This window comes from Austrofundulus limnaeus, unplaced genomic scaffold, assembly GCF_001266775.1.
Source record: "Austrofundulus limnaeus strain Quisiro unplaced genomic scaffold, Austrofundulus_limnaeus-1.0 Scaffold1491, whole genome shotgun sequence".
Classification (NCBI taxonomy): domain Eukaryota; kingdom Metazoa; phylum Chordata; class Actinopteri; order Cyprinodontiformes; family Rivulidae; genus Austrofundulus; species Austrofundulus limnaeus.
In genome coordinates, this window is record NW_013953893.1 from 14,320 (window position 1) to 24,495 (window position 10,176).

The 10,176-nt window shown below is 39.9% G+C and overlaps 2 protein-coding genes across 2 annotated transcripts in view; both read left to right on the forward strand.

Moving 5' to 3' along the window:
* dcaf13 (ddb1 and cul4 associated factor 13) overlaps positions 1–3,727 on the forward strand; it is a 16,252-nt gene extending 12,525 nt beyond the window's left edge. Inside the window, exons 10-11 of the mRNA XM_014032602.1 lie at positions 2,141–2,304; positions 2,850–3,727. Of these exons, the coding sequence (XP_013888056.1) occupies positions 2,141–2,304; positions 2,850–2,937 (252 nt within the window). The 3' untranslated portion in view covers positions 2,938–3,727. The remainder of the gene's footprint in view (positions 1–2,140; positions 2,305–2,849) is intronic.
* Positions 3,728–7,187: 3,460 nt separating this feature from the next.
* The window catches only part of LOC106535561 (regulating synaptic membrane exocytosis protein 2), a gene marked incomplete at its 3' end in the record, with an annotated part of 27,145 nt that continues 24,156 nt past the window's right edge, over positions 7,188–10,176 (forward strand). Inside the window, 2 exon segments of the mRNA XM_014032601.1 lie at positions 7,188–7,479; positions 7,876–8,069. Coding sequence (XP_013888055.1) covers positions 7,888–8,069 — 182 coding nt within the window.

The following is a 10,176-nucleotide window of genomic DNA, read 5'->3' on the forward strand; positions in this document are numbered from 1 at the left end:
TCTGTTTCAAATATTATGGATGAATAAAATTATAGCAATTCATTGTTTGCCTGTGATTAATACTTTATTGTATTAAATTGTATTGTTTTGAATTTTAATTGAACACTGAAGGAAATGTTCTAATGGGAAACTTTTTTTTACCTGACATAGTACCAAAAACATCTTAACGCAACAAAAAATGGACATCATGCAACAAGAAAACTTAAAAGGGGAACTGAAAAGACAAAACCAAAGTTCTTCCCAATCATATAAAACTAAGAATAGCATTTTTGCAAAAATCTTTTCTTCACTATACACTTGTAGTGCTTTTAAAAAATAAGAAAAAGGTACAAAGAACTGTGCTGTACCAATCTTTAATGAAGTGAAAATGAACGTAACGTATGTCCTCAGTCATTTAATACATGTAGAAAAAGTTGCAACACTGAGTAAATTTAAGACCCTTTTTTCAACTGATCAAAACTTTTCGTGATGAAAATACAAAATTGTTAAAGTTTTGGTATTTTCGATATTTCTATTTTCTTTAAAAGGCCATTAACTTTTATTGAGGGTGCCAACTAGATTTGTGCATTTCTGGTTAGTAGCTAATACTAATGTATCCCAGTAAATTTTAATTCACAGAACTCTTTAAAGTTACACAAGGAGAAAAAAACTCATTCAATACTTAAAGATTTATCCCCTGATCAAAATTTATCATTCAATTATGATGCGATTTAGCTTTTATTCACAATACAGTGTCATTAAATATGAGTTTGATGAGACACATAGATATTCAAAACAATATAATACAATAAAGCATATGAACCATTCTGTTTATTATTATTATTATTATTATTATTATTATTATTATTATTATTATTATTATTATTATTATTATTATAATAATTATTAGATTAATATAACCTTACTTAAAATCTTACGTCATACATGTCCATGAATTGGTACAAAACAGATAAACTTCATACAGTTAGTGCCATTGAATAGTACTTAMTTTTCTTTTTCTGTCACAATTTTATAATCTTTTCTTCCACAAGTTTAGAAAAACCTGTACAAACAATACATTAAATCGTTAAAGTGAGCGTTTTGATTGGGAATAGTTTGATATGACGTTTGGTAGCAGTTCATCGTACAGGATCAATAAAATAGAAAAATCAAAACCAGTTGAAAAAACATCCAGCTGGCTTTGGAGTGCATAGCTCAGGAATTGCTCCCACTAGAATTATAATTCAAAGTTTAAACAGTTTATAGAAAGTTGGACTTGTCGTAAATGACATTTTAATTTGCACCAATTGCACTTTTCTGCCTGATCACCAATATTTAAAAACTCTGACCTGCTAATTCCAATTTTGGCCAACACAGATTTTTAAAATAACTTACACTGTCAGGTGTTATAAGGTCACAATATACCTTCAATGTTACCATCTTATTTTATTGGAAAACATTGAACAAAACCCCTGAAACAATACAAACATGTTTTAACTGGACATTAGGTTGTTCTCACCGCAGAGCAGAAGGGAACGGTGGCTGATTTTCAGACCTTTGTGGAGGAAGATGAGAAGTTGATCTTTTCCACCAATCTTATCCAAGTATCGTTTGATATCCAATCTCCCAAATTTAAGGAAACTGGCATCGATAAATTGGCCCACCGATTTATCGGTGCCCCTCTACTTTTAGGGTTTCACACAGTTGCAGTATTTTTTTGGTTTGTTTGGGTTGTTTTACAATTTGACCACAAAATATTTCTACAATCGTTCAGCTTCTTCTGTTGTTTATACATCAAAGTATTGTTATTATTTACTATTGGTTTATAGAGAAGATAAATTATATCTGTTTGTATTTTTGGTCAATAGTTTCATGGTCATGCTTCCTCGGGGCCACCGGGAGGAGGCCCAGAGGAAGACCCAGGACACGCTGGAGGGACTATGTCTCTCGGCTGGCCTGGGAATGCCTTGGGGTTCCCCCGGAGGAGCTGGAAGAAGTGGCTGGGGAGAGGCAGGTCTGGGCCTCCCTTCTGAAGCTGCTGCCCCCGCGACCCGACCCCGGATAGGCGGAAGAAAATGGATGGATGGATGGATGGATGGAGTTTCATGGTCACGCTTTTAAACTGTCAGAAATATGATCTCTTTTCTCTGATCTGATGCAGCTGTCCTCCAGAGAGAAGGAAGCCACCAACTACAATCAGAAGCTGAAGGAGAAGTTTCAGCACCACCCGCAAATCAGGCGCATCGCTCGTCACCGACATCTACCAAAGAGCATTTTCCACCAGAAGAACGAGCTGAGGGCAATGAAGGAGGCTCGCCGGAGAAAGTGCGTTTTCAGAGCTTTTCTCGTTTACTCACTAGGAAAAAGATAAATGATTTGCTCAGTGCATGGATTTAAAGGAGATGCTGATTTGGGCTCCTGCCAGGAAAAATCTGACCTGAGCAGTCACACTGGCCTAATGGAAAATCTCACAGATGGGGCCGGCCACTATGACGTGGTCTCAACAGGCGTTACATACTCATTTACAGCTCGTGTGGTGGATTGATTGTCCCAGTTTGCCCTGGCCCTGAATCAGAGCTTGTCTCTGACTCTTATTTTCTAATTAGCGACAGAAGGACGACACCTTAGACATAGGAATGAGCTGCAAAGGCTTTAAAATCTGTTTTATGTATTGTTTTTCAAAAGCTTTAGCTTAGTCTTTGACGTAGATGATAGGTCAGCTGTCTCACATTCAGTCTCTTCTTCCGTCCTCATTGTTTGCTTTGCTCTCCCTGCCTCTTCACTCTACCATCTCCTGACTATTCAAATCAATACTTTGAGTTATTCCTCTTTTCCTTTTGTTTTAAATTTGTTTAAATTTTTTTTTCCAGGGAGAGGAATGTCCGTAAACACAGCAAGCCAGGAAGTGTCCCTGTGGTGTCTGAGAAGGAGAAAAGCGTTGTTGCTGTGGTGAAATAAAGCAGGAGAAGGAATTCCAGGACTTGGAGGATGGAGATGATGATTGTGAACTCATCAAGAAATATTCTGACTCTGTCCGGAGGACTTGAAAATATTTGTGGAAGAGGAAATGACCAGCATTGTTTTAATACAAGTGCACATATCTTGTAAAAACAGACAAAACCATTCTGACGAGTTCTTTATTCACATCCTTTTCAGTTTTTACTTAGGAAAATTTTAAATAAAAACATTTATTCAAATGCATCTAATGTAAAACCCTTTTGGACAGCATAATTTTCGGGTCAATTTTTAACCACTAGCAGTGTTCACATTTTCCCTGCTTGTCACTAGTTTCTGCCCACAGGTGTGTAGCCACTTGTTTTATGATGGCAGCTCCAACATTCATGAAGGAACTCTGTAACTTTGACAAAAAAGAGCTCAAAAGTAAAAATATCTAATTAAATGATCAGTGCCCTGTTCATTTAAAGCTATAATCAATTTTGATCTTAAAAAACGACCCAAGCAGATAAGTGTCAGCAAGGACACTTGCTGACACTCATTCTTAACTTTTGTTAGTGTGGAAATGATCATATCTCTTAGAAAAGTCAAATATTGGACAAAATTATTTTATGTAACAAAGCTGAGCTGAAGATGAGCCTTGTGAACATAGCAAAAATGTCTCACACATGGGCGATTCATTGCCATCAATAGCCTGCCAGGTTTTTCCATCATAAAGTAAATATCCTGTAGGTTTTCTTGTGTGATCTGTCAATTACCTCACGTTTATTCTTAATAAAACATTCAAACTATATCTTTATAAAACTTGTTGAAGAAAATGTCCTTTGTTATTTAAAATGTAAACTCAATCGCACCTTCCTCTTGATGTGTGACTTGTGGTCGATCCACACTGGTGTTAATGTAGACTGAGCTCTAAAAGGCTGTCAATTCTGCAGCTCCAGAGCTGGAGCCAAAGTTGTTATAGAATTGCGGAGGAACTCAAGATCAGTGGTATTTGGAAAAATAAACGTCATGGTGAGGCTGCATCCAGTTAAAAGTACATTTAAAAGTAAAATACATTTAAAAGTATTATATTTGCTGTGTAAGGGTGCACTTTCTTGCTCAGCAATGGTGGTGGTGGTGGATTTAAGATGAGGGTTGGGGGGGGGGGGGGGTTGGAAGCTCATGGTCCGGCTGGTTAGATTGGACTTTTCCATGAAATGTCATGAGAATAAAACAGAGGTCTTCACTTCAATTACTAGTACCCCTTCAATCAAACGTAATGAAGATTCTCCAAAACTATAATGTACTACAACTGATTATTAAATAAAAATTATTTATTTAACCCCCTAGAATGTTTAATTCTCAGGCATTTTATTATTTTCAACTCAAACATAAAGATAAAAATGTGGCTTTGAAAGTGAATAAGTAATTAAATAAATAAACCAGGTATTTGCAGGTACAGAAAACAGTGGCATCCAAAATACATCAGAAACTCACCCAAATGAGCAAATTCTGTGAAATTACATATTTTATACTGGATTCCATTTTGTGGTAATTCCGTGATTCAGACTGCAATTTTTGCATTGCAGAAATCATAGGGCCCAACATATCTCAATCCCATTTTTATTTTTATTTTTTTACACACCTGGGAAATTTTCCATGTAACCCCGTGGTTGGGAATCACTGCTTTAGACAGTGTGCAGGGGGTAAAGGAACTGTCCAAGGTCTTGAAGGTGCTGGAAAATTTCAGGACCTTGGACAGTGTGAAGGACTGAAGGAACTGTCCATGGTCCTGAAAGTCCTGGAACGTTTCAGGACCTTGGACAGTGTGAAGGACTGAAGGAACTGTCCAAGTTACTGAAAGTACTGGAATGTTTCAGGACTTTAGACAATGAAAAGGGCTGAAGGAACTATCTAAGGCACTGAACGTGCTGGAATGTTTCTGGACCTTGGACAGTGGGAAGGACTGAAAGAACTGTCCAAATTCCTGAAAGTGCTGGAATGTTTTAAGACCTTGAACAGTGTGAAGGGCTGAAAGAACTGTCCAAGGTACTGAAAGTGCTGGAATGTTTCAGGACTTTAGATAGTGTGCAGGGCTAAAGGAACTGACCAAATTCTGGAAAGTGCAGCATTGTTTCAGGACCTTGGGCAGTGTGAAGGACTGAAGGAACTGTCCAAGGTTCTGGAAGTGCTGGAATGTTTCAGGACCTTGGACAGTGCGAAGGCTTGAAGGGACTGTCCAAGTTACTGAAAGTGCTGGAAAGTTTTAGGACCTTAAACAGTGTGGGTTGAAGGAACTGTCCAAGGTCCTGAAAGTGCTGGAATGTTTCAAGATTTTAGACAGTGAGAAATGCTGAAGGAATTGTCCAAGGTCCTGAAAGGGCTGAAATATTTCAGGATCTTAAACGGTGTGAACAGTTGAAGGAACTGTCTTAAGGTCCTGAAAGTGCTGGAAAGTTTCAGGACCTTAAATAATGTGAAGAGTTGATGGAACTGTCCAAGGTTCTGAAAGTGCTGGAATGTTTCAAGATTTCAGACCAGTGGTTTCCAATCTTTTTAGACTTGTGTACCCCATGAGCCATTTTGTCATACCATTAGTACCTATTCAGTCAGACGTAATGATGATTCTTCAAAACTATAATGTGCTACAACAGATTATTAAATGAAAATCATGTATTTAACCCCCTAGAACGTTTAATTCTCAGGCATTTTATTATTTTCAACTCAAATTAAACAGTTAAAAATGTTGAAATGTTGCCTTGAAACTGAATAATTAATTAAATAAATAAACCAAGTATTGGCAGTTGCAGAAAACTGCAGCGTCTACAACACGTTGTACTGRCCAAAATACATCAGAAACTCAACCAAAGGAGCAAATTCCGTGAGATTCCACATTTTATAATGTATTCCATTTTCTGTTAATTACGTGATTCCGACTGCAATTTTCACGTTGCGGAAATCATAAGGCCCTACATATCTCAGTCCTATTTTTATTATTATTTTTTTTTTACACACCTGGGAAATTTTTCCACGTACCCCTGTATTGCATACCCCTGGTTGGAAATCACTGCTTTAGACAGTGTGCAGGTCTAAAGAAACTGTCCAAGGTCCTGAAAGTGCTGGAAGTTTCAGGACTTTAGACCAGTGGTTTCCAACCCTTTTAGACCTGATTTAACTTGGAATGAAAATCTTGATGTTTTTTACAACTATAGTTTAACCAGTCATTACCTGATATTTTTAATTTAAAAATGTCTCTTTAGTTAAGCTTAGTGTAGTTTAATTCATTTATTCATTTCATTTAAAAACAAAACAAAAAAATTATACACATAAAGTATATATACAATCACAATTAAAAATAAAAGGAGACAGAAGAAAAAAAATCCTATATCTGCCTATTTTTTCCTAAGTTAATGTCAAGCAATAATAATTAAGATACAAAACAAAGTAAAAGCTTTAGTGAGCATTGCCACTTAAGTCTGAAAGAATTCTTTGACTGACTATAAGAGGAAACAAACAAACAAACAAACAAGCAGAAATATTACTGAGAGTATTCCTCGCTGATGAATTGTGGTAAGTCTTGAATTCTGAGGTCTCCCACTTTCTGACATGGATTGCATAATCGAGATGCATTATGGGAGATGTAGTTTATGGTCAATGCTGCCTTTAAAGCAGCTTATTTTGAGAGGTTAATACAGGGTTGTTCATCTCAACTACTTGTCCACAGTTATTCAGAGCCAACAGCTCAGGGACTGGACAAGTATTATCCTTCACTCGTTATGTTTATTTTATTGCATTGAATCATAAATTTAAAGTATAACAGTGATCAAAAAACCATTTTCATATTAATCAATTTTTTTAGGGTGCGGGGTCAGCCCAAGGTCCGCGGGCCTTGAGTTTGACACATGTGTCAGTCAGATTTTAGTTGTGCTGTTGGTTCTGCTTCTCTCAGCTGGGAACAGAGCCTGAGTTCTGTGTTCTGTGCTCTGTCTGTGTGGAGACTTTAGAAAAGCACCGAGCGGAACCGCTGCCACACCTGCAGCTCAGCTCCGGTCACTGCTCATATTCCGCACGTGGCCTTCTTTCAGAGCTCAACATCCGGTTCTGAAATATGCATGACACTCTCCTGGCTCCAGTCCGTGCTTTCCCTCTTTTCTTTCTGCCTGCTGCTGTCAATGAACATTCACAGCGTCCGCTACGTGCTTCCATCGCTCCTCCTCTCTCTCTCTCTCTCTCTCTCTCTCTCTCTCTCTCTCTCTCTCTCTCTCTCTCTCTCTCTCTCTCTCTCTCTCATCCCTCCCTCTCTTTCTGTCATTGCATCCATTTTTTGTGCATTTAAGAAATCGCCAAGAATTACCAAGCTGGAGGAAGGCGAGCTAAACAGAGAGGCAGAGGAGGGGGTAAAGGGACTCCAGAGGGAAGCTATAACCAGGACGGACCGGGCATCTTTTTATTTATTTATTTATTTATTTATTTATTTATTTTTACTCCAACATGAGAGAGAAACCTCTCTAAAGGATGGCAGCGATGGGTTAGACAGGATTCAACATGACTGCAAAATAAAAGGCAAGACTTCTTTTAATCCACTGAGTTGTGTGTGTTTAAAAACCAGGGAGGATAGATTTGGACGCCCAACTATTTTTTGTTGTTTTAATCTGCAAACAGCTTAAAGATTGTGAATCTGCTGCCAGCTGTGTTTGTAGCTATATTTGAAACCTCAGCTTGAGCCTTTACCAGCTGCAGGATGAATCCCCTGATTAATATTTTTGGCGATTATTTCTGCAGCACAGTGTCATGTGTGCATGATGCCGCTAATGGAGTCAGCTGCTTGTAAAACGTGTTACAGCCTTCCCACAAACCAGATTTGAGATTTTATTTTATTTTTTTACCCGACATAGGATAATGTTGCCCACGTTTCTGCTTAATAAACAACTCCTTTCTTCCCCCCCTCTTTAAATGTAGCCAGTGTGTAAGATGTCTGCTCCACACGGGCCCCGGGGCGGCCCTGCTGCAGCCGCCGCCGCCGCTCCCTCAGCGGCCGGCGCCATGCCCGAGCTGCCGGACCTCAGCCACTTCACCGAGGAGGAGAGGAAAATCATCCTCGGTGTCATGGAGCGGCAGAAGAAGGAGGAGGCGCAGGAACAGTCCATGTTAAAGTAAGGGAAAGGCAGAGATACTAATGAGGGGTGATGTTTTGTGGCTTGTTGCTGCTGCAGATTCGGTTTCTGTCCCCCCGTCTCACTCAGGAGCTGGTGGGTCATGTTGCCTCACGAACCGGGAGCTTTGACAGTACCGGTTGGTAGCGAATGGACTTTTCAGCTCTTCTTCCCTACTTTATTCATCATCATTATTATTATTACTAACAGTAACCTTCATAGAGTGCGGCATATGTAACAAAATAGTTCCCCTTCCGCACTTTGTTGTGACTGTAGCTTGAACCACGGCGGGCAGGGTTAGCAGCGACGGCCGCCATTTTCACGTAACAGGCACGCTAAATTGCTTAACCTTTCCCCACGAACGTCACCGAGATTACACAATATGACTCTGGAAAGACTATTTAAGGTGTCCTTTGTGGTGGTGGCGCACACGGCGCGCGCGTGCGCCGGCACAGCCTGTCCCCCACCCCTCGCTCACCCTGACACCCACCCTTCCTTCCCCGCTCCTCTTCTGTACAGATGTCGCTCGGAGCTGTTTCAGCACCGCGGAGCTGTCCGCTGGAAGCTCTCACATTTAAGGTGGACCGGCAGAGTTCCCGCCACGGTCGCTTCCAACCCTTTACTGTGGCAGCCATGAATCTGGAATATTGCGCTCCAAATCATTTCATTTTGTCCGTTTCAAAACATATTTATTCAGCGCGTTGCTGAATAGAAGATAAATTGATGTGAGCTAACATTATGAAGAAGGCTAATGAGGAGGTGTAAAGATTTTATGGTGGTGACCTTAAACGTCTTTTGATATTTTTTTTGTAGTTTTTTTTTTCCTTCTGGGTGAAAGAGTGCACGTGCTTGTTTMCTCACAACCAAGCCAATTCATCTGGCTTCATTTAATATATTTGTTGGGTATTTTACATATTTTAGAAGCTAATTGACGTATTTCTTCTATAAGTGATGCTTTTGTGCTACTCCCACTATACACCATTTATTGAAATATAAGCAGTTTTTTTTCCTACTATTTAGAGATGCTTTCGAGCCTAGGCGCTACTGGAGAGAAAGTTGTGCAATCCCTGCCTCGTGCAGCTGCATGATAAACATGACTCATGTACTCTAAGACACAGCTACCTCAGCCGCCGCAGTAGACATGATGTGTGATTCATCCAGGCCTTCTACTCCTTCCTCCCCCCATTTCTCCATCCCTTTCCTTCCATCCTAATAATGGCATCATTTCTTCCCATTTCTGTGTCTCTGAGATAAAGAGGATTGTCAGTTTTAGTCACTCTTTGTCCATCAGTGATGTGAAAAACCCTGATGATACGCAGAGGAGACTTATTTAATAGACACAACTTTTTTTTAATAATATGAGGAATCAAGATAAATAGGTTTTGGAAGATCCAAATGCAGTGTATCACTCCTCGTTTTGATATGAATCTGTTTTGTTGAGGTCCTCAGATTTAAAAACAAACCTATTCTTTAGTAAAGTGTTTTCAATCACTACATTACATTAGCTTCACTACATCACATTACAATCACTACATTAGCTTATTGTGCTCTGTCTTTGCATGATGGTGACTCATTATGAGTCATTGAAACAGTAAATCCCCACTTTCTTTACCTATGAATCACATGAGCGTAACGTATAATGAAGCAGCATTAATATGCTCAGCCCTAAGATCAGTACAACTGCAGTGGATTAGGCTGTCACAGGGTGTTTTTTTGCAGCATTTCCAGCGGTGTCAGAAACACAACTCCCATGCTGCATCATCCGACCTCATGCTTACGGTTCGCGCAGTCCGGTCCCACGGTTGGTGTTTCTGAAAGGAGTCGGTTTGAACATTGACGTGTGGAGTCAAACAGAGGGAATTCTGGTGAGGGGTGGAGGGGTGGAGCAGAGAGAGAGAGAGAGAGAGAGAGAGAGAAGGAGCGAGGGGCCTCCAGCTGCAAGGCTTGCCAACATGCTGTCATCTCACTGGAGGTGCTACAGAGAGCGTGGATGGGAGTCCAGCACTGCTGACTCGCATGTAATTAGCTCTCTCTGAGTCTGCTCATTTTTCCTGCAGTGTGTGTGTGTGTGTGTGTGTGTGTGTGTGTGTGTGTGTGTGTGTGTGTG